Raw genomic sequence first — 24,660 nt, forward strand, 5'->3', positions numbered from 1 at the left:
ACGTCCCGCCTCGTCCCAGACATTCTTGCACGAGGAGGAGGTCATCTCTCTTTATTGGCGTGACAGGAACTGACATGACCATGAAACCAATCACAGCCTCCAGCCCAACCCAATGAACTCTCAGGCCGTCAGCTGTGTGATTCTGCCATCGCGTCTGTGTTCTCTGTTTGTCTGCTTTTTTTGTTGCAACACGCTGAAGAGTGGAGATGTGGCGAGGGACTCTCCATCTCTGCCTGTCGAGTGAAGCGTGTTGATGGCGCCTGTAGAAAATAACAAGCATAGACTGAAGTGTTTCACCTATCATGATGTCTGTGATATGATGGGAAATCATATACAGCGCTACTGCTGCTATATGATAATACAAGTGTGTTTAACATGTCTGGATACAAACCTCTTCAAAGCCTCCTCTATCCTGGTAGATGGGTTTCACGATGCAGCTTTTTACTAACATTGGTGGTGGGATAGCCAAGTCTAGACAAGGCTTAGGTCTTAATGTCATGTTTAGAGAGAACCCCCCCACCCCCCCACATCTCACTGGACACTGCTCCTATATGACTGAGAAGCAACTTAACAAAGCCAAAACAGGAAATTCAAGTCTGAGATGCCTGTAGAGAAGCCGAGCATAGCTCCAGGCACTGAGCTTCCTGCCCTCCTCAGTCTGTTGGCATCCCATCCTCCCAGAGCGAGACTGCCATCTGCTACCATGATCAGGTTTCCCCTCACAGGAAGTATGGGTGATAAAAGGGGGTCAGAGATCAGCAAGCGTAGAGTTAACCATGAGAGCCCCCACTGGGCTTGAAAGAGAACTTAATCCTCAGTCACTCCTTACTTTCCACATTCAATCCTCAGATATATTGATTGCAGTGCTTTCCACTTTTATAACTGTCCTCTAGTAACTTCATTTGGGTGGTAGTTCATTAAGTTCAGTAAATACAAAGCACATAGATCTGCGTCCTGTGTATCGATCCTGCCTTACTCCTCTGAGACAGCAAGTGAGGAGAGTTTCCAGACACACCAAGACATTTATGGAGGACATGTAGCTTTCCAGTTTTCCTTAATGTGACATTTATTGGCTATTTAACTGTTAAGTGTCAGAGCTTTTGTTGAAATTTAGGTGTGAAATAGCTAAAAGCCCTCAAATCAACAAATAAAAGGGAGGAGGAATGAATGGTTATTAAGTCAAAAAAAAAAAAACACTCAGAGACCTGAAGGCTATGCATTTGTGGTGATGGTGAGCGCATGGTGCGATGGTGGATCAGGGTGAATAGCGGGATGTTCTGGGTAAAAGGAGTCCTCTGGAGCCGTCATCTGTCTGTCTGCCCATTCATCTGTCTGCCTGTCTGCTGCTCGACCCGGCGCTTCGGTGCTCGTTCCTCTCCCTCTCTCCTTTGCCGACTCTCTCTGACGCTGGGTGCTTGCTCCGCAGGGGGACGAGTTAAAACCTGGAAGAGGAGGTGGTTCATCCTCACAGACAATTGTCTGTACTACTTTGAGTACACCACAGTGAGTACAGCTTGGTTTCTCACAGTGAAGACACCGCTCACTTTGTTCCTGCTGTCCCCTGCATGCAGCGCTCTGTCAACTACATTTCTTATATTTGTCCAGGACAAAGAGCCAAGAGGAATCATCCCACTGGAGAACCTGAGCATCAAGGAGGTGGAGGATAAGAAGCCTGTGAGTGCAGCTCCCTCTGCTGGTTTATTCTGTTACTACACCCAGTCAGAGCAGGGCTGGCATTTTTGGACTTTCTCCAGTGCTGTCCATTTAGAAAACTGGCAACTGGGATTATTTCACATTAATTTCCACAGTTTTAACCTTTAAGGTTTATCTAGAGATCAGTAGACATAATTGATCATTGAAGCTTGATAAGCTCAAAACCTTGTTATATGACGTAGATATGGACACATATGGAACTGCATGGGGCTAATAGTTTATAGCCTTCTGTTATTTCTTTAAATGTAAGGCTTTGTACTTCTCCACTATCTCTACCTCTAACCTCCACCCACTTCACTTCTGCAGAACTGCTTTGAGCTCTTCATTCCTGACAACAAGGATCAGGTGATAAAAGCTTGTAAGACCGAGGCTGACGGGCGCGTTGTGGAGGGCAACCACACCTTCTACCGTATCTCTGCCCCCACCGCGGAGGAGAAAGATGTATGGATGAACAGCATCAAGTAAGTGTTTTTCCTGTCACTTCTCAGAGGCACAGTATGATACAGGGTGTGTTTGTAACTTGCATGTGAGGCTCATGGCTGCTGGTCATGGGTTTTTATCTTGCTTCGATTGGGGGATAATTATGCTCAAGTTTTAGAACTACAGCTCCCATAATGGGAAAACCTTTTGGAGATGTAAACAGGAAGTGTTGTCGTGCAGTGTCTGCCATTAAGTCAGTGAAGTGTGGCTATATTTGGTTACATTTTGGCCAATTGACACAATAGAACAAGATTGGACTCAAATTTATGAAAGTCCAATAAATGCATGATGTTTCCAAAGCCAATGTTAAATAATATTGAATAACTGTGATCTCAGTATTGACCAAAGTAATCAGAATATTGGCTTACAGCCCTAGTTGGAGCAGATTGTTTTGAAATTTTCACAACGTCTTCACACTTCCACAAGGTGTTTCCTGTTGCGGATGCTGATCACCGCAGCGTACGGTAAATGAGGTCCTCATGTGATCGGTACAGCTCAGAAGATTTTCCGGTTATAGAATGCAAAGAGACAAATGGGGGGCATGTTAGCGTTGGTTATGCTGAGCAGATCTCTAAGTAAGCAAAACAAACGGTTAAAAATGAAAGGAGAAGATTTTACAGCCTCATTTGACTTTTATCAAACGCATCCACACATACATTTTGAAAATGAAGAAGCAGAAACTTGCAAACTTGCTTGCAGATGCACCAAGTTTTCTCATTACCGCTCTGCATCAGTGCAGCAGTTTGCACGTGGGTGCCATTGTTATCACTGACATTGTCCTCTGTTCCCACAGAGCCGCCATCAGCAGAGACCCCTTTTACGAGATGCTGGCAGCCAGGAAGAAGAAGGTGTCGTCCATGAAGAGGCACTAGAGCTGCTCAGCGCTCCTGATGTTGCACTTGACAGAGCAGGGGGTCGGGGGGTATCTGCTCCCCCTGTCTGGCCCCGTGCAGAGGCCACGGTTGAGGTCTGCCTCAGACCTCTCCAGGGGATTTCTCTAGGATACATACTAGCTCTGGCTTTGGGACTCTACAGGCCAGGAAAACAGGAAGCATGCTGGGGTTTCTAGATAAGAGTCAGAGCCAAAGCCTCCTCTAACCTCCTGTCTGAATGTCTCTCTTTCTCTCTCAGCTTTGTATGTGCTCTCTGTGTATGAGGCCAAATGGGAATGTTGCTGTGGAACTCAGCAAAATCCCCTTTGAAGATGCTTTAAAAAACAAAACAAAACAAAACAAAACAAAAAAAAACAATTCCTGTATACATTGCACACACACACACACAACATGCATACACTCATGCAGCCCCCCCGTAGCACTCATCATTTAAACTCAGCAGGTCTGACCGAGTGTGGCACCCCAACCAAAATATTCAGAAAGAAAAGTAAAGACCCTTTCTGATGTGCTTTAATATGTTAGGGTAATACGTGTCTATTTTTACAGCTTTTACCGTCGATTCCTCTCCGGTCTTTTTTTGTTTGTTTGCTTTTCTAAAAAAAAAATAAAAAATAAAAGGTCTTGCAACAGAAACTGCAGGGGGGTGGTGGGAAGGAGGGGTCTAAGTTGCCAACTGTTAGTGATTTTATAGAAAAAAGAAAACAAAAACTTCTCTGTTTAAAAAAAAAAAAAAAAAGTTGCCACTCAGGAGATTGTTACGATGTTCTGAAACTTTCCACGTCGCCGTTGACGTGGATCCCGTTCACAACACGACAGCCATGTGAGGAATGAAAGCCTCATCTGTGTCCCAGACTGAACTGTTTTGTTTTTTTCTTCTTTTTGTAAATGTGAAGCTGCAGTGTGGGGACGCGCTGCCGCGCATGAGAGGGTCTGCTTGTCTGGACAGGGTCTCGGTGTTGGATCTGGCTCTCGCTGTTCATTTCCTGGAGATGCAGGATTATTGTCTTTGTGAAGGGGATGACTGTTTATCACCCCGGGCGTCTTTTTGAGGTTTTAAGTTGTCTGGAATTAAGAACTGGTGGCCCTTTTTTAGTTTTTTCTTCCCATACATTTTTCTCTTGCTCTCACCAACACAAGACCACTTTCTATTGCTGTATCATACAAAAAGCAATTTAATTGTTAGTTACTTTTACTGCTGCACAGTGCCTGGCGCTCTAGATGAAATGTGATGAGAAAAGCTGCTGGTTAGCGACAGTAATTCACAGTTTTCTTCTCCCAGTCGAACAACGTTTAATCTTCGTTTCCTGCCTTTTCTACATTTTCTTTGTCGAGAGTTACCTTTTTAATGGGAAAACACAATCTGGCGTCGTTTTCAGCCTTCAGCCCAACCTCATTGATCATTGTACAGTACTGTGTGCTTCAGGTTGTTTATGTATAAGACATAATATATTGCATATTGTTGTAGAGGCTTTAAAGCAGCACAAATAAACATGTGGTTGATCAAAGCTATGCGTGGAAAAGAATGGGTTGTCTGCCGTCTCAGGATCCAAAGTGATGTGAAACAATACAAAACTGCGAGTTGTATGAGGAATGTACTGCGGTGGAGGGGCAGGATGGCCGACTGCTCACGCTGAGGCAGCGACACGACGTCAGGTTGAATAGCAAAAGCTGTGTTGAGGTACAGTTTTGCAGATGTGCATCGAGCGGTTGTCGCCTCCGCTCTCGTCTGCAGTCGTCTCCCTTCTCTTCATCTGTGCCTGCTGGTCATTCTCCTCATTGTCATTCTCTGTTTCCTGGTTCTCTTGCTCTCCGCTCACTAATCCTAGAGAAATAAGGAAAAATGCAAAACAATCAGAATTCTAGTCAGTATTGGTTTATTTATCAGAGTTGTACATACTTAAATGTATAGTGGATGTTTTGTCTTCATTTTGGTTTCTTATTAGTTGTGCTATTTTCTTTTGTTATTCTGTTCAATAATATTTGATTTGAGGTCTTGGTCATTACCATTTAATCAAGCTGAAATAAAGACAAATTTGACTCAACGCTGGCTGAGTATCTTTTACTGAACTGGCTGGTAGCAGCATGTCACAGTATTGAAATAACCAGCAGGTGGCAGTATATGATAAGGCCTGTTGAGTGAACTGCTGCAAGGAAGCAGGTCAAAGTGCATTTTTATGTTTCTTATTAATTTCAGATGAATTACAGTCTTGCCAAATCAAGCACTAGTTAAATTATGGGGAAAGTGAGGCCATGCTACTGTATGTCCATGAATACTGAATACCACTTCCACATGAGGGCTGTCTTGAACTTCAAAGTTTGCACTAGTCTAACCACATTTACCCTCTATAAAAAAACAAAGCTGTTCCTGTTTAAATCCAGGCTTTATTTACAGCTTCATAACATTTCACATCTTTTCATGAGCTCACTTTTAACGTATTTATGGCACAAACATCGGGGCAGCAGGGAAAGGTCGATATTTACAAGTGAATATGTATCATATTAAATGATGCCTGGAAAAGCAATCAATAGAAATGACTTTTTCTCAATGGAATGGGCATGCAGGAAACAGCAGGCCATGTTTGTTATCAGCATTCAGGCTCAAAGACAGCGTGCACATGCGTCTGCTGAGCTTGACTCAGATATTATGGGTTACATTCAATGACTTTATGAAAAAGAACTTACCTTAATGTCATTTTGTGCATATTTGTATTAAAATCCTCTGTGGCTGAGAAAGCGTCTTGCCATTCGACTTGACTCAAATACTGTCTTCACTCCTAGATTTAGACAGATCTAGTCAAATTTTGCAATTTTAAAAGCTCCTTTAGCGAAACCAGTCAGCTTCAGTCCCAGCTGAGTGTTCACTGTAAGTGCTAAATTTTACTGACACATACATTGTAGTTGTAACATTGCAGAGACTGATGGGTAATGTTGAGCAGGTAGTAGGCCAGAAAGCAGAGTGAGTTCTGTCATGGGGTTTAAAAGCTTGGGAATACCTGAGTTTATTCAAGTCGAGACATGTTTATCTGAGCAGCAAAAGGCAAAAAGAAAAAGGAGAATTGCTCTCAAAAGCGCTTTGATCTGAGAAGGATTAAAATCTGTTTGTTTTTGTTTTCCAGCAAAACCAAATTATACCCAAAATCAAATTCAAGGCTAAATGAATAGGTGCTTATTTGTATGATATTTTCCTCTGGGCCACAGCCTGCAGTGCTTTGGGGGAACATGGGTACAAATTATGAAACAATTTGTTCCAGATGTGCATTGCAAAGACATAACAGCAAGACGTTCGCAAAGCAAGATTCCTGCTTTGCATCTGTGCATTCTGATATTAAATTAATAGAGTTTTGCTGAGAACACAAAGTAGATCGTAAATTGCCCGTAGTCAGTTTACACGCCTGCAGTCAAACGATGTTTTGCACCGCTGCTGTAAAACAGGATGATCATGACGTTTTTGAGAATTACAGAGCAGGGCCAAGGAGGTGACCGTGACTGATGGGAAATGAGAGGCACGTTGCCACGATAAAAAAAAAAGTAAGCTGAGAAAAAAAACAGTTTGAGAATGTGTGGCGGTGGTGGAGCAGCAGCAGCAGCAGCAGCAGCAGCAGCAGCAGGGAAGTCTTTGTTTTTCACCATCTGCCCTGTTCTTCACTTCTCGTATTTCTCACTGCAGCGCGGATCAGCAGGCACATGAAAAGTTTGTGTGCATGAGAGCGTGAGAAGGGGAACGTAATACACTGTACGCCGCGGGGGGGGGGGAGTTCGTCACTCCTTACCCAGAATGAATTGAGAGGGAACAATAGGAGGAGGGTTCACACACTGTACAGAAAGGAGATCTTTGGGACAAACTGTGCTGGGAGGGATTTATCAAGGTCAAATACTCGTCTGACAAACACAATATGTGGCACAGTGGCACAGAGCAGTACCTGACCTCACTGCACCCAAACGCAGCAGACCACACCGCTCAGTCATGCTGTCATGTCAGGCCTGCTCGGTGAATTCACTTCTCTGTGGTTATGCTGATGAAGTGGGAAAGGCCTGGGCCTACAGCAGCTGTCATAGGCCAGGCAGCGGGATCCTCCGTCTCCTCCAGTAAGTGGAGACATGTGAGACCAGTCAGGCTCCAATTAGGCCCAGACTGTTTCCCAGAAGCGCTGGAGGCCTCCCCCTGCCTCTCAGCCCACCGCAGTGGGAGAAGGGTGCACCCCACCGTGTCCGGACCTGACCTCAGCTGGCACGAGAAGGGCCCTTTCTCGTATGGGCTCATGCAGGCAAAAGAATGTTACACACAGACACGCGTGCAGACAGAAATGCAACGCAGCCTGGTGGGCATTTTCCTGCAAATCAGTTCACAGCTGCACAGAATGTGCTTTAACAGGTTTCTCGGTTTTCAGTTGTGCATACATACACTTTGAAGTTACGGTTAAAAGCTGCGAGTCATGTGAATCATCACTGCTTTCAGAGAAAAACAGCACAAGGTGTGAAAGACAGCATCCCATCAGATCTCTAGTAACACTACCACCCAGTTAATGCACCCCCCCCCCAAAAAAAAAAAAAACATCACACAGACAGAATGGAGCTAAGTTCAACTCATACTCAAAAAGGCTTTTGAGATACGGTGTTTTAGGTCCATACACACTTCAGGTGCTGTGTTGACAGATGTATTGTTGCTTTACTGGAAGAACAAATCCTGTTCAAATCACTTCAGGAATCTCCTGCTCTGCAAAGGGACACTGCATTCATCCTCGGGGCAGGATTTCTGAGAAAGGGAGTTAGAAAACAGCCACAACAAAGTCTTTCCCGCCCCTTCCCCCCTTCCACTATCTCTCTTCATGTATCTCTCGCTCTCTGCCTGGCACGCACTCATATAACCATGCAAACAGCGTATTTACAGTATATCACAGCATCTTGCTGGTGCACGTAAGCAGGCCCGCTGAGAGCGAGGTTGTAGCACTGATAGTGAAAAACAGTAAAAGTTTGGCTTGTGGTCAGCGCAGAGAGTAAGATACTGCCGGGATGTGGAACATGTGATTTACTGATCATTTCAGCGTATTTCCCCACAAACATGCAGTTGTGTAAGTTTGAGAATTGAAAATCCTGCAAAACATCTAATTAAAACTAGCTGGAGCAGAGGAGAAGACGAAGATCGGGGGCCTCGCTTCAGCTTTCAGCTTGACACAACGCCACAGAATCTTAAATCTGAACGTTAAAGCTGAGCAGCTGCTGTGTTTTGAAATGAGGCGTCCCTAATCTCTCCATGTGAAATAAAACTTTCCTAAAAGTTATTACTGACTGTAACTGCTGCACTTCTTCCTGCTTAAATATTATTTCGGTCCCGTTTCTATGTGACATACTGACCCATATACGGGAATGCTGAAGTAATTAAAGAGAGAGTGGTACTATCAGGTACTATCATGTTGCAGTCCTTTATGACCCGGCTATAAAGAATAGGTGGCCCTGTGAAGCTAAATAAAGGTACTTTAACAATAAACGGGAGGACTGGACTAACTGCACTTACTGGCATTCTTAAATTACATCTGAGAAATGATGCAGCCACCCTAACTTTAAATCTCAGTATTTGTTCCTGAATGCAATCAGCTCGAGGAATTGAATTTGACTGAATGGAATTGAGTTGAGAGATACATGCTGTCTGAGTGCCACATCAATTAGATTTACTGGAAAGATGAATCCAACTTTTTTTTTTCTTCTTGTGTACAATACTTTTTGAAGTCAACTTGCTGATGTAGGGCCTTCAGAATAACTGTGTGAACAAGACAGAAGGTTGTTTGTCCCAGCGGGAAAATGGTATTGTGGGAGTTTTCTGCACATTCATTGAACTGTGGGTGGCTCTCATTCTGGGAAACTCTGTAGGTTTTTTTTTTTTGTAATGTGGTGTGAAAAGAAGCACATTTTTCCCTGTTGGGTTTTTACGATTTATCTCAGGCCTTATTGGAGCATCCTGTGTACTATCTCCTGTTGATTGCAGCTTATTGTGCAGCTTATTAATTACAGGCATGCAGCACTGCAGAAATCTCTGTTGGGAGCTGGATAAGCCCGAGTGATTTCTTTAACAGGCACATTGTTTGTTTACATGCAGGTCGAGGGCTGGGACAAACTGTTCTAGGATTCCAAGATTTCGAGCTAAAACCGGGAAAAAAACAGGGAAAAAGAGGCCGTGGTTTGGAGGGGCTCCAGAAGAATTTCCTGTCTACAGGGAGTGCCTAGCTACAAGGGGATGAAAGGAAATGCCTTGAAGAGCGAGAGGACTGCAGTGCTCCTTTCTGAGCCCTGATCCAGGACCAGCTTACTGTAGCACTCTTTTTTTTATTATTTTGATTCTGTTGATCTTGGAAAAAAATCTAATAAAAAAAAGCTGCAGAGGAGAAGTAAAAGGAGTTTCATTGAGCTGCTCTGTGTGAAGCCTGCAAACAGAATACATATGTGGAGTATGTAGGAGAGGCGGTGGAGACAGGAGTTCCCTCTGTTAGGCCTTTCGGCGACACAGAGCTGCTCTCTGCAGAGGTCACAAACCTCAAAGTGTAGGAGGTTCACATCTACAGCGAAAGGCCCAGAGAGAAGAATGGGGATTATTGTCGCCGGTGGTTTGAGAAACAAAGAGAACAGTGCCGTGAAAGAAATGCATACATACTGACTGACTGACGATGCAGCTGCATTTTTATTACCAGCTATCTAAAATCAGGAAACAGGCTGAGAAGATGAAAGAGGGCTCCTGCAACTCGCTCGAGCAGGAACACACCTGCACCAGCAACAATAGGCTCTATTCAGCTCTCCCGTGTAGTCAGTTTATAGTCCCCAGATATGACTTCATTGTGTCTACCATGAAGACTTCTCGTGCAAGGTCATTGAATGCCCCGTCATACACACATGTGGAGTCAGTTACTGATGGAGGGAACAGCCAGGATCAAAGCTTTCCTCTGGGTGACTGATGCATCCTGGGTAGTATCCTCGTACATCTGCGGCTGAGTCAGGCCCTGCTAGACAATGTGGGGTATGAAGGAAAGCTTATTGTTGAGGGAAAGCCTGCAATCAAGATCTGCCCCCTCTAGAACTGCAGGACATCTTCCAGGTAAATCCCCTCTGATCCACTGAAACGTTCCTGTCATCTGCCTGGCTCATATCTCAGATCTCTATCAGCGCTCTTATCAGGATGGTAACCGCAAAACCTGAGTGAATGTTGCACGTACACATGAAATCCATCCGGAAATGTCAGACTTACTGGCACAGCTCGGGATCAAGTTACTATGACTGCGTTCTAGAGGAAGTGTGCGTGTCTGTGTTTGCATGACTGCAGTGAATAACCACCATGTTATTCTATTTGCATGTGAATGAGGTATGCATGTACAAGCATGAGGGTGCATATATGAAAACACATTGAAAGAAGGTGTTCTCAGCTAAAGCATCCCCCAGCCAACCTGCTATTGTACTGCAGACAGATTTATTACCATCTGCTCAATGACATCAGCCAGCTATTTCTGGGGTTTGTGGGAATCAAAGTCCATTTTGAAGATCCCGATTATGTCATTGGCTCCCTTTGTCTCCAAGCATTTGATACTGATAAACGGATGGTGGCGGCAGCGGCAGGCGGGCCCAGATAGGCGGGCAGCGTCAGATCGATCATATTATCTGCCATGATGCAATCTGAATGTTTGAGGCAGCAGTTGATCCTGATCTAGACACTGGCCATTTTGGGGGTTGGGGGGGAGGGGCATGGTCAGAGGTGGAAGAAATACTCAGCTCTTAATAGAGATATATACTTTTACCAAGAGTAAAAGTACTCACAGTGCAGACTGTCAGTATCAATGCATTAATGTGCACATCACATAGTACCTAAAGTTGTCAGATACAGTATTTGCCTCTGAATTTCTTTCCAGTAGTATAGAGTGGCAGAAAATGGAAATATTCATGCAAAGTACCTCAGAATTGTACTTAAGTACATTACTTCAGCGCATTTACTTTCCACGACAGTATGAGGCAGATGTGCGCTCTCCAGTTGCAGCATCACGGCGGTATGACCTCGTACTTATTTCAGTGCAGAGATCAAAGAGGTGCAGATTGTAAGCCTGCACGTGACGGTTTCCTTCAACGTTAATTAGTTTTCCCTCTCGTTTGGCATGACTCACCCATCGTAAAGTATATTAAAAGAGTAGCTTGACATTTTTGGGGGCGGGCTCTGTTTTCTTGCTGAGAGTTAGATGAGAAGCTTGATACCACTCTCGTGCTTGTATGGTGAATATGAAGATATCCAGTAGCTGGTTAGCTTAGCTTATCTTAGCTTAGCACACAGACTGGACACAGGGGAAAACTGCTAGCTCTGTCCAACGGTTGAATGGCAACAAGAAATAGTCTGGGCCTGTAAAACAGCAGATTTTTGCTTTTACACTTAGTTTTCTGTACTGTTTAAACAAATAAGACAAAACTTGCAGTTCAGAGGTGCTCGCAGGTGGATTTTATTACTTTTAGACAGAGCCAGGCTAACTGTTTCCCCTTGTGTCCAGCCTTTATTCTAAGATAAGCTAACTGCTAGTTAGCTGCTGGCTCCAGATACGTTGGCTGCATATTTACCCCACAAACATGAGAGAGGAATTAATGTTCTCATGTAACTCTTGCCAAGAAAAGAAGTTTATCTCGAACCATTCCTTGCAAAGTAAACAAGAAGCTTATTTCATACTTTAAAAGTCTTTTTAGAGCCTGTAATCCTATAACAGCGAAGAATCCGGCGTGGTGCACTGTGGATCAGCTGATTACACACTTTAATCTCACACATTTTGAACTCCAACTTTCCAGTAACTGCTGAGGGGCCATGTGTTTAGCAACCACATCTGGCTCAATGCTGCTCGCCATGGAAAATAATGACACACCGGGTGGCGGGCCCTGATGACGTTTGTGACATTTCTTTCTTTCTTTAACTTCTTCCTCAACACCATGACTGTGCAGTCAAACTGGCAGAATCACATGTTCCCAGTGTGCTTTTCCTGTATCCATTTTCACAAGGTAGCACTAAATGTCAAAATAGTCACTGCCTCATTGTGTCAGCTATTTGTGATTTGGAAAGAAGGGGTTATGAAATTCTAGCACGGGTCTCTCAGGAATTAGTCCTGTGCTGTCTGTCTCAATAATAGCCCCAGTTCCCAGTTCACTGTCACATGATTAAAATGTTGGCAACTGACCCACATGCCCCTCCAGTTGCAACTCATCACAACAGCACTAAACAATCGCATCATTATCTGCTTGGGTTATGCCAGGAAAATCAGAGCAAAAGGAAGAAAACAGGCTCTGGAAATGAACACGTTTATCACAGCACTCCCGCTGTCATACAAAAAGCCTTCCTCCTCCTCTTGTTAACATTGAGAAGAGCAGAATTGGCACTGGCCCCGTCAATGGGCCACAGTGCGCTGCTGTGTAAATATTGGAGCGGTGCCTGGAGTCGAAAAGTTTGTTGGTCATTTGCTGGCAGGGCCAACGTCAAACAATGCCAGAAAGTACGTCATAAAATCAGGAATCAAATGATTTATTCAAAAAGCATTCTTGGCAATGTAATAGGCCTCTGTTAAAAAAGGAATCCACAGCGGCTGGGAGATAGATGGACACATTTTCGAGGGATAATAATCTATGCCAGCATTGGAAAGTGGCATTTACAAGTATAAATTTGAGGTATTTCTATTCGGGATTCCCATTTTTTGGTAATTTATACTTCTACAACTCAGAGGGAAATGTTGCCCTTTTCACTCTACTACATTTATATGACAGCTGTTACTGCTAAGTACTCTTCAGATTAAGGTATTACACAAAAACATATGAGCGGCTCATAACATATAACGTATTATTAAAGTATCCAGCGCTATGTTAAGTAATTAAAATGAGCTTCAGCTTGACCAGCTAACATTAAAGTACCGCATACATAATAATCAGTGATAATGATCAATCCAATAATATGACAATATAAAATTAACAGGGATCCTACTGCATAATGAGTACTTTTACGTTTGGTACTTCATTATGTCTCTAATACCTTTAAATGCAGGACTTTTGTAGTATGGTATTGCCGTACTTAAATGATTTGAAGACTTCTTCCCCCAATGATATATGCATTAGCTGGAGAGATAAAAAAGACAAAATAAAGAATAAATATCAAGTTAAAAAGTCACCAGACCTGTTGTGACAGTCAGTATCGGGCCGTGAAAAGTACAAGCTAATAGCTCTGTGTTCTGCTTTTAGCTCTTCCCAGAAGGCAGCTGTGACAGCTACAATACTGGCAGCTATAAATAGACTCGTGTGCGTTTGATATGCAGGGAGGAATGCTTGTGCTGCGTATGCCCCGCATGTTGAACTGCCAGCTTTAACACCTTTTCAGATTATTAACTTGCTAATTGAAACAAAAAGAAAGGCATGTGTCTTGTGCAGGAGGGTGTAGACAGGATTTTTGTCAGCCATGCTGACTGAGATACAGCGGAGTGCACCTGAATGCACCAGTTCTTTACTTTTAGAGGTAAAGGCAAAGTCTTCTTTTTCTTTGAGCGTTTATGCCAGTCATTTGTTTCCTTTTGTATTTTCTTTTCGTTCTATTGGACATTATATGGCCAAAAGTCAGTGGACACCTCTCCTAATTACCATTGTGGTCAGTTGTTTCAGCCACACCCATTGCTGCAACAGGTGCAAAAAAAATCTGGCACACGGCCAAGAAATCACCACAGACACACATTTAGAATTTGGGTTTCCATTGCTGAGCAGCTGCACACAAGCCTCACATTGCAAAGTGCAATGCAAAGCATTGGCTGGAGTCATGTAAATGCTTTACAGTGGAACGGGACTCTGGAGCAGTGGAAACGTGGTCTTCAGTATCTGGCAGTTTGATGGACAAATCTGGGTTTGCCAGATGCCACCAGAATGCTGTCTACAGTTAATTTTGGTGGAGGATTGATGCTGATCTGGGGCTTTTTTTCAAGGTTTGGTCTAGTTCCAGTAAAGGGTCTGCTTATTGCTACAGGATGCGATATTTTAGCAACTGGGAGCTTCCAGATTTGTGGCGACCGTTTGGGAAAGGCCCTTTGCTGCTGCAGCATGACTGTGCCGCTGTGCACAAAGCGGGGGATATGGTTAGATGAGTTTGGTGTTCAGAAACTGGACTGGCTTGCACAAAGCCCCACTGAACACCAGTGCCTTACCTCTCACATTCCCATGGACACACTGGTGGCTGGTATTGTTGCAAAGGGGGCTCAAACTCCATAGTAATGCCTGTGGTTTTTGAATGGGTTGGCCAACAAGGTCCTGCAGGCGTGATGGAGAGGTGTCCTTTGGGCCACATGATGTATCACTGTGCTAACTCTTTTCATGTGAAAGCAGTGCTTACATGGTGTGCTCACTTCCTATTATGTACGTGAGAAATGAAAAATAATTCCAGTTGTCTTCACTGTAAATTCAGAGAAATGCTCCACAGCAGAGTTGTGCAATCACTCATAGACAAAATGTTCTTTTGTGAGTTCCTGGTGTGGCTCTACGTGCTACAAGAGGCCTCCTCTAAAATGTTTCTGGTTAACACAACATACATAAGTAAAATATGTACCAATGTCAAAAGGACGGTTTGAGTTTGTGAGTATTACTTAAAGTATGAAATGCCAAGAACAGTGTTGCCGCTCATGGGTTTTGTGGCTTGTAGTTCATTCTCATCTACGGTGCTCACACATAACACTTCCCATAATTCAAAGAATCACACAAAGAGCGACATTGACAGCAACACAGAAAGAGAGAGAGGGAGAGAGAGCAAGAGAGAGAGAGAGTTACCAGGAAATTATTACAGGATGATTGGTAATCACACAGAAGTGATCTTGCTCAACATCAAGGAAGTTTTACAGTAACACAGCTACAAATGGCAATGCTCCATAATCCAAATGGTGACATTAAAACAGGGGATACACGCAGGTGGAGGCAGGAAGTGAAGCTTCTGTACATGATCATGAAACAGAGCTAACAGGAATTAGATTGACTGATATGCCTGGAACCTTCCAGCATATCATCATTACAGTTCCTCAGTAATTTACCAGATTTGAATCAGGCAGCAGAGTTTACCTCTCACAAGCCTTTAATTGACGCGGTGTCATTTAAAAGGCTTCAGTAAATTGGAAGTTTAGAAAACAAAGAATTTATTCTAAATTCAACCCCACATTATGGCTGAGGGTATTCAAGACATAACGTATGCTGATGCTGTCGACTCGCCCTGATTTCAGCGCTCTCTGTGTTCAGCTGTGCACACAATAAGCGGCTCCTTTTGTAATTGCCAGCACCGCAGAAAATTTGATAAAACTGGCAAAACAGGCAGAGCTTTAAAAAGATCTCCCTGTTCAGTGAAAATCTGCTCGACCGAGCGGCTCCAAAATATTTTGTTGAATAACATTTCTCTGCTTTTCACCCCTCTTTCCAGACGAGAGGTCCGCTTCTCCCCCCCTCATATCCAGCGGGTTTACGGGAACCATGAGCTAGAGTAAATTTCTGAGTCAGTGTGGGAAAACCTAAACAGCTGCCTTTTCCACTAAACAGTGGTTTAGACCAACAAGCTATCATGCGAGGCCTTGTCTCATCCGCTAAAATAAGGCCGAATTCAACGACTTCGCGTGTGAATTGAGATTTGTGTCATGCCTGGGAAGCTAATTCAGCTGAGCCTGGAGACATATTTAGAAACACAAGAAAACACAGACAAAAGGGGGTGTGTTTGCTTTCCTGTTTAGGTTCTGCACTGGAGATAGAAGACACATAAAGGCAGGCGCACGCATGCATAGCCGCCAGAGCCAAATCTGCCACTGCCAAGCCTCACACTCCGAGCTTCAGACGCTTGGCTGGAGTCTGGCAGTGTGCTGCAGCAGCAGACTTGACTGACCGGCCGTCTGACGGACCTTAAACACACACTGTCTGATGTCTGGGGGCACTCACAGTTTCCTCCTTGGTGCACTTCTACTCCGCTCTATCAAAGTGTAATTGACTTAGGAAATTACAGTACACATGCTAAAAAGCTAAGTCAGCATGCTATAATGATGTGCATAGTGGTTTCCATGGAGATGTGGCGAGCTAAAACACAGTGTAGGGGTTTCTCCCTCCCAGCTCCAGGCGACTTACTGCTCCTCTCCCCCCCTTCTTTGAGTCTCATCGTGGGCCCAGGGGAGGCTTTGGATGCTAAACACATGCCTCACGATGATGACACAATAGATTTTCTGGAAACAAGTGGACTGTTACGAGGCGATCCTAGTGATCCCCCTCCCCCCTCTTTATCCTGCTGGTGGTCTGAATCAGACAACACCTGACTCACCTCTGTGGACACAGCTGGCTTTTACCAAAGCCCATCAGGCTCTTTGGCGTCAGTCCCCTCCCTCTGTCCAGCTCCCAGCCAGATCTGGTAAAACTGACACTGAGAACTGAGCCAGACTGTGCTGACAAGTTTCAAAGTCATTTTTGCACGTGATTGTCAGGTTTTCACCTTCAGGCTGTCTTCTCAGCAGTGAAATGAGTGAGTTGTTTAAGCCTGACATGACGGCAGAGCCTGGGGTTGATCCGCAGTACCATGAGGGCCTGAGGCTGACAGTGCTCATGGCTGAGTCAGCAGGGAGGGAGCTGATGTGGACGGTATGAGCACTCCATCAGTCACACGCATGTTGCTTAAGATTAGACGTTACATGAAGATCACACTTCCTTCAGACGGAGGGGGCATATTGAATTATTGAACACAAATATCACTGTTTTTCTGATGTCAGATGGCAGTGACAACGACGATGACGACGATGATGATGAGGCTACTCACAGCTGGTTTTCCAGTTTTGGGTCAGTCATTGTTCAGAACGGAGTCTTTGCAAGGGTCAGTTTTGCTCGCAGTAGCAGATCGTTGTCAGTTCAGCAGGTGTCGGAGCTGTAATGACTCTTGAGTCCGGCCTTTTTGTGAGGTCGTCCCCACAAACTACCTTCAGCGCGCTGGCTCGCCTTTTACTTCCACACCTTACAACATTCACCATGATGTGTCGCTGTGATATCAGCTGCTATGTCTGTGCTGTGTTCAGGGACATTACTCCACTATTTTGCATTATTTTCCTCACTTTTGAAAAAGGTCATTTCTTTTTTTTTTTTTTGGAGTTATGAATTGCAGTGGGAAAAAGAAGGTTGTGCCATTAATTGTACTTTTTAATCTTCTATCTGTAAGAAGTGGCGTTCATGTCTGACACATACGGACACATGGCACCTGCGCTGGGGACGTTGTATGTGCAACACAAAATAAATAACATGAGCAAACTAAACACAATGTTAAAAGGACCCATTTTCATATTTAAAGACATGTTAACAAAATGTCATTACTTGGGTTTAATCAGGATCTTAATGAGGAACTTCAAAACAGTCTTAAACATCCTCATTAACAGTGCACGGAGAAACGGATATAAAACCTAACAACAGTGAGTAAATAATAACCTGCTGCCCTTGGATACCAGATGTTACTATTGGGAAATAAAGCCTTGATGTGCTGTTAAGTTCCCCAAAATCTGGCGCCCTCTATGAGGAACTGCTGCAATGACTGTGAATTTCTCCGAAACGGTCTTCACACACTGAAGCATTACCTCACACTGCAGCGAAACTTTAACAAAGACCGAAAATAACACATAATCACACATGATTGTCTAATTCTAAATCAGGAAAAAAGGAGTAAGAAAATCTGTATTATCCGAAGTGTTTATAAGACAGCAAAAAGACACTTGGTGACCAAAGGTAAATAAGCACTGCTTGGAACTCCTCCTTAACTTCATTTTGGAGGAGCAGCGGGGGGAGGGCGCTTCTCATAGCAGGAATCCTTTTTAAAAAAAATAAATAAATACATGCTTCCTGTCAGTCTGTCAAGAGAGAGAGGCTTTGGCTTTACTGGAAGGAGCGGAGGAGGAGTCTCCTCGCAGTTATAAGCCCTCCTCTCCTCCTCCGGCTCCACTACTAACGCTCAGCTCGACGCGCAAGCAGCGAGAAAACTCCTTCATAAGAACTTTGATCCTGACAGACAAACCGCTTGGCAAGCGTGCGCACGCGTCTGCTTGGATTTATTTGGAAAAAGAGCGAGTTTGGAGAAACCTCGAAGGTGAGGATCTGTTCTTTGGTTCTGTCATTTAATGCTCATTTTCCGTCTATAAACGGGATTTAAAGGCGGATAAATACGGACTTGGTGTTTTGTCTGTGGGACGTTTAGCGGAGCCGGTCCTGGTGTTTAAATTGCGTAATGAGGATTACGATGTCCTTACTGGAACTGACCGTGGCGGTGAGTCCCGAGGGCAGATTACTCAAAAAAAAAAAAAAAAAAAGTTTCCACGAAATGGCTGGAAGTTACATGGAAGCTTTTTTTTAGTTCAGCGCGCAAGTTGAACTCATCTCAGACAGAGGAGTCAAAGAATTGCCGTCTTTTTTTTTTTCTTCCTCTAGTTGATTTAAAATGAAAAGTCCCGGCGCTGTGGGAGCAGTCATCAGCAGGGATGTTTAAAGGCATGATGCACAGAGCTTCCACATCTGGAAAAGTAGTTTCCAGTTGAGCTGCAGGAGTTTTACATTAGTAGCTCAGTATGAATAAAACACATCTCGTGCGCCTCAGTCCAACTTTTAAACAGATTTTTAAGTTTGGCATCATGAGCTCAACTTCCTCTCTTCTCTCTTCAGGTGTTTCATTTCCAGACAGGCTGGCCTCTTCGTGCCCTCGCTGACAACCCACTCAACCTCTGTTTGAACCCCCACCTCTTCTTTTCTTGTCTGTGCGGCGCCAAGTGCTCCCCCAGGCTGCCTAAAGAGTGGGCACAGCGCCATGGTAACTCACAGCAAGTTTGACAACGCAATGAGCAGCAGCCTCTTGGACTCCAACATGCGGCTGCCTCACCGTTACAAGACTTTCACCTCCAAGACACAGTACCAGATGGTCCTCGCCACACTCCACAAGCTCCAGGAGAGTGGCTTCTACTGGGGCGCCATCACTGGGAAGGAGGCCAACGCCATGCTGGCGGCCGAGGCCACCGGCACATTCCTCATCCGGGACAGCTCTGACAACCGGCACCTGTTTGCCCTCAGCGTCAAGACGGCGTCCGGCACCAAGAACCTGCGCATCCAATGCGACACAACCTCTTTTTACCTGCAAACAGACCCTAAGAACATTCAGTCTGTACCCCACTTCGACTGCGTCCTCAAGCTGGTGCATTACTACATGTCTCAGAGCAAAGGGAACGCTCGCAGTGGGAATGTCTACTACATCTTTTCAGGAGTGGAGAAGATCCCCCTGGAGCTCATCAAACCTCTCTCCTGCAGCTTATCCACCTTGCAGCACTTGTGCAGGAAAACAGTCAATGGACATTTGGACATTTCTTCTAAAAGAGACCAACTTCCACATCCTCTTAAGGAGTTCCTCCAGGAGTACGATGCCCCTATCTAGAGGACTGATGCTCTTGATAGAGCAAAGACTTGAGAGTGCGCAGAAGAAACTGGATGGTTGCAGTACAGCTATACGTTTGACGACACGCGCCTGAGGAGTTATGATGAGGCAGAGCCAAACAAGCTGTTTGGTGTCCCGATAAGACGTGTTCTCACAGGAAAAGGGGCCTCTTGTTCAGGAAGAGGACAAAGAGGGCACTGCTGTAATCTGGCGGTGAAAAAGAGAGATAACCTCAGAGGATGACGTACAGCTTACTGAAAACTGAAGTCAGCTGTCTACAGTCTGATGCCACACAGCTTCCCTCTGCTGCTAACCAAAGTGCTGCGGGGCCGGAGAGCTCACACACATCAGCCTCCTTGTGTGATCATCTTGGGCACACGTTAGACAGAGAGCTCTGACCAAGTGCACGCTGGAGATTCACAGACTTTGGAAAGTTAGAGTACAAATGAGCGGACACTGATCACGCATCTCGTACCAGCCAAGACGTGAAAAGGGCTGATCTTTTTTTTTTTTTTATCTGAATCTTCTAAGATGTGTCAAGACCAAAAAACGTTTCCGATATTTTGTGTAGAGGAAGGGTTTATGCCAAACATACCTGAACTAGACACCAATTTGTTGGAAACACCAACACGACTGAATCCTGCAGGATCTTACTTGAGAGACACATTTTTATATGGAAATATGCACCAAAAGATGTGGCAGTTTGAGTGGCACAGACAGGATAGTCGTTGCTTGCGAATGAATGTATTACATCATGGTATCTGTCTTTTCCAAATAAGGAGAAGAGTCCAAATGTGTTCATGAGTTTACATGAGTGAAGATGAAATCTGTTTTTGTGCTGTCTTTTATAAAGATGTACTTTTTGCCAGCCAAGCCACTGGCTGTGGATGCTTGAAGATATTTGAGAAGTTTGACGAAGCAGGCAGACTGATACGACTTTGCACTTATTTATATTCGTATGAACAGTTCATTAATTTATAATAAAAGAGCACTATTTTTCTACGAAATGAGATCTCAGTGTTTGATTTGCTGCACGATGACTAAAACTATTATTTATTATTTCCACAGGCAGAGTTTCAGAGTTTTACTTGACTAATAGTGAAACACACAGCATACTATACTACTATGTGCACGGTTTGTTTAACACACACACTTTTGGTTTTTTGGTACAGAGGTCAGGCCACACTTTCACCGTTTTTCATGATTTCCTCTTAAATTTTACTGTCACCTTCTGCCTCAAACCCAGATGAGGAACCACTGCCTTTTTTTGAGATACATCAAAGACAAACTTATCTCGATATGTTATCAATTTATCACACATCAGGAGCTTTACAGTTTCTATTTTAAAGATTAGTTTCCTAGAACAGAGCAAAATAACTTGTCATTCTCTCTGAGCTGATTAAAAAAAACAGCAGCTGCTTCAGGCAAAATACAGCAGAAGTAAAAATTAACCATCCAACTTCCAGAGAAGTTATTAACCTTTTACTCTGCTGTGACTCACTGGATTCTCTGTAGGTGTTGGCGTGACCCAACACGCTCTCACATGCACATGCATAATGATGCAGCAGTTTGCTTACAACATGAATGGCAAATGCACAAGTTCCCAGAAATGTCCCCTGCCCTGTGCGCAAACAGGCATTCAAGTACAAATATGTCAACATGTGCACTTCAGTGGAAGTGAAAGACAAGGTGCATCCACTGCACACGGTGCACCCTGTCTTCCCTTATCCAGTAATTAAGCAGTGCTTCAGCTGTCTGCAACATGTTCTGAAGCTGAACAGCAACATGTCTGACATGCTGTCTGTTCACCTGCACACACACACACACACACACACACACACACACACACACACACACACACACACACACACACACACACACACACACACACACACACACACACACAGCAGTCTGACAAAGTACACTGCAGAGGTGTGTTTAAAGCACAGCACAAGCCTCTTCTCAGGAAAAATGTCAGTTTCCCTCCAACCAGCTGCACTATGAATTACATCAGCTTTTCTCTGCAGCGTGAGGTATTCTTGAGATTATTTTTAGAACAGAGCCTGTGCTCCGTGGCCCGCTACCTTTATGAAAACTTCTTTGTCAAAAGTTATCTCACAAGAAATGATTCAATTTGGCAATTTATTGATCCCTAATGTTGTGTTTGGGGCCTCTTTAACAGCTCAAAAATATACAAATAAGCTTCATTCTTTGTGACTTCATGACTCCAGCTCAGAAAATGATGAATGGCTTCTGTTTGGGGTCTCAGCTGTAAAATGTTGATGTTAAATACAACAGATGTTCACATGTATGTGTGATTGGTGTTGGCAGCCTTCCCAATTCCCAAATAAGTCATTGGTGGATTTTATCGCCATAATCAAATGTTCAAGTTGAGTTTGTGGGAAAGAGGAGGGTGGAAGAAAAGAAAAGAAAAAAATATTCGATGGAACAAATTTGAGATATTTTTGCAGGCATATATCAGTGGGGTCTGCAAGACCCCGAACAATGAGGAAACAGACACTCAAGCAGAAAACAACCTAATGGTTGTGGTTCCTTCAATGTGTTATTAAATGATTACTGATCCAAATGTAGCATGTTTATTGCAACTCCTGTGAAAGCAGGCTACACTCTACATAACATTAAGAGCCAGGAGCATGTGCACATTTACTGCAAACTGCTAAAATGATGGATGACCGGGAGTCTGCAATAACCTCTACATCCAGCATAATTACTGGAATGAGCTCCAGCTCTACCTGCTTCCACAGCACTTGGCTGTTTCCTCGCAGGCAGTAGGTCTCAGAGAGAGATAAAGGGTCTCAGAGGTGATTTGCGTTCTGTGAGTGGTCTTTTTTTTCTCAGTAATATCCAGATACCAGCCCAACACGGTTCTTTTGAAATGCATGTTGCAGAGGCCCATTTGTAAACGCAGTTTGTGTCTCAGAGAAAGCCACAAAACCATTTTGGAAATTCTTTGCTTTCCTTGTTAAACATCAAATATTTTCCCCTAAAATAAAAGGCTGTTAAAGTCCTTTGATTACTCAGAACATAGACAATCAAAGGATTTGGGAAACATTCTGAATCACTTTTCTTATTCATTTTAAGGAAGCAGATGAAGATGGGAGTAGTCAATCCATCCTTTGTGTGCAGTAATGCCAAATAAGTGCAGGCTGCTCCAAAACAAAGTATAAGTTACTAAGTACAAAAGTATAAATAAAACCACCCTTCTTTCCCAGTAAGCCTAAGCTCCATGTTTACATAACATACAAGAGAAAGACAAGCAGATTGTCGGGGAAGCACAGGAAAACACGTGCATGATTCTGTTCAGTATATTATATGATAAGAATTTTATTGATCGTCTGAACACGGTAAATTTAGCTCAATAAAATTCAGCTTTTGAGTGGTTTGGAGCATCTGTCAGTGACCTCAATTAAGTCACTTTAGTAGGTATTTAATGACAGCTATCTATTACCTTTCACAGGCATTTGTGTACAAAATACTGTTGCACATTTAAGGTCTGACAGATAGCTGAAACCACTCTGACCTTCATTGGAGGACTATAAAAAGTACACAAGCTGGCCAGGTCGCTCAGGAGAAATTCTCTGGCACTCAGGTCATGTGATTCTAAAGAACAAGCCCGAAAGAGTCAAAGCACTGCTCACACAAGCCATAAATGTGTCATCGTCACTACACCCACAGGCAGTCGCAGCGTTAAAGCCAACAATCTGAAACCAGTACTGCCCCCACAGCAGGTTTTTCTGAGGAAGTACCCGCGTGTCCTCCACAGCTGTGCTCAAACCTGTCGCACAAACAGAGAACTAATAAAGGAGGAAGGATGATAGATAAAACCCTCCGTTTTCATAGGAACGCTTTTAAAAACTGCTAAAGATTATTATAATGTGGCAATGCACACTAGTTAGTGTGTCATGTTAAGAATGTTTTATGTCTGTTTAGTTGAGAACATTTGGATGTGTCACTAGTTTTTGGCTGCTTTGTGTAAATCCTGTTTCTGAATAACACTTTTTATACCAGCCTTATCTGGGTGACACAGCACTAAATATTCTCTTCAATCAGAGCATTTGAAATATTACCTCAATATATCCTTCTAATGTAAATCATTTTCAAAGTAAAATAAAACATGGCTGTGTGACAATAAAGGCAATTTCCCCATCATGGGTTAAATAAAGTCTTATCTTATCTTCTCTTTTCCCAACCTGCTGAGACGGGAAAACCCATTCACATCAGCCTCTTGGTATCAGCCTATTATCAGTAGTATACTTCCAGTTTGTTGATGTGTACACTTCCACAGAAGGCCACTGCAGACAGCTGAATGATACAAATGAGTTCCCTAAAGGGAACTACTGCCCACATTGTCTAGTGATTCTTCCAGCTTTTGTTGTGTTAAGTATTGATTATGCAAAATAATGAGGAAGGTTACAGAGGCCAAATCTCGTTCAGGTCAGTGGAATCCAGTTAAATGCAACAAAATAAAGCACAGTTTGCTGTAACACTGGGAAAGTATAGGGCATGTTAGCTTTTATTTTCTAGCTGATCTTCTCAAATATTATCCTTAGATTGAGATTTTGTTCAGAAGCAAGATAAACATTTTTGGTCATCTGATGATTAAATTATATTATATTATCAACTTTCTTATCTGGGGGAAAAAAAAAAAAAGCACCTATAGGCTGCAGAAAGTTGCATATTATGTGCGTCCGTTATCGCACCTTCTTATCTGCAGCGCCTCATTTGCTCCCGTTGACCTAGCATGTGTGTGTACAGTAAGCTGACAGCCCCCTAGGAGCTCCTGAGCACATGGTGGAGCAGCAGCGAAAGCCTGCTTCCCGCTCGTCTTTCCAGTCTCTCATAGTCTGTTTACAATTCCACAACTGCTGGTTGCCATAGAGTCACTGTCAATGAGCTCCAGATGCCAGATATCTGAACCAACCAGGGAGCAGCACTGAGTCACCATGCCCTGCAAGTCCCACCCTCTGAGACTCTTCTCCGGGCACGCTCCTCCTGTTCCTCCTCCAGGCCTCTACATTTACTGTTAGCACTCCACTCCCCTGTGCTCTGCCCTGCTGCCTGGCTACAACATCTGCACTTCAGTCTTAACAGTATTTTCAGAACCTGAGTCCTGTGGCA

At 43.8% G+C, this 24,660-nt stretch overlaps 2 protein-coding genes across 5 annotated transcripts in view; both read left to right on the forward strand.

Moving 5' to 3' along the window:
* The window catches only part of cyth1a (cytohesin 1a), a 39,257-nt gene extending 34,829 nt beyond the window's left edge, over positions 1 to 4,428 (forward strand). For 3 of the 4 annotated variants that reach the window (XM_070982180.1, XM_070982182.1, XM_070982181.1), the window contains exons 10-13: positions 1,425 to 1,503; positions 1,606 to 1,674; positions 2,020 to 2,174; positions 2,987 to 4,428. In XM_070982180.1, the coding sequence (XP_070838281.1) occupies positions 1,425 to 1,503; positions 1,606 to 1,674; positions 2,020 to 2,174; positions 2,987 to 3,065 (382 nt within the window). In that variant the 3' untranslated portion in view covers positions 3,066 to 4,428. The remainder of the gene's footprint in view (positions 1 to 1,424; positions 1,504 to 1,605; positions 1,675 to 2,019; positions 2,175 to 2,986) is intronic. The other variant, XM_070982179.1, reaches the window with a different exon arrangement.
* A 13,618-nt stretch (positions 4,429 to 18,046) lies between these two features.
* socs3a (suppressor of cytokine signaling 3a) lies at positions 18,047 to 20,519 on the forward strand. Its single transcript, XM_070982061.1, has 2 exons — positions 18,047 to 18,192; positions 18,762 to 20,519. Exon 2 carries the CDS (start codon positions 18,904 to 18,906, stop codon positions 19,519 to 19,521), a length of 618 nt encoding a protein of 205 aa, XP_070838162.1. The 5' UTR covers positions 18,047 to 18,192; positions 18,762 to 18,903; the 3' UTR covers positions 19,522 to 20,519.
* Positions 20,520 to 24,660: the final 4,141 nt, after the last annotated feature.

This window comes from Chaetodon trifascialis, chromosome 15 (genome assembly GCF_039877785.1).
Source record: "Chaetodon trifascialis isolate fChaTrf1 chromosome 15, fChaTrf1.hap1, whole genome shotgun sequence".
NCBI lineage: Eukaryota > Metazoa > Chordata > Actinopteri > Chaetodontiformes > Chaetodontidae > Chaetodon > Chaetodon trifascialis.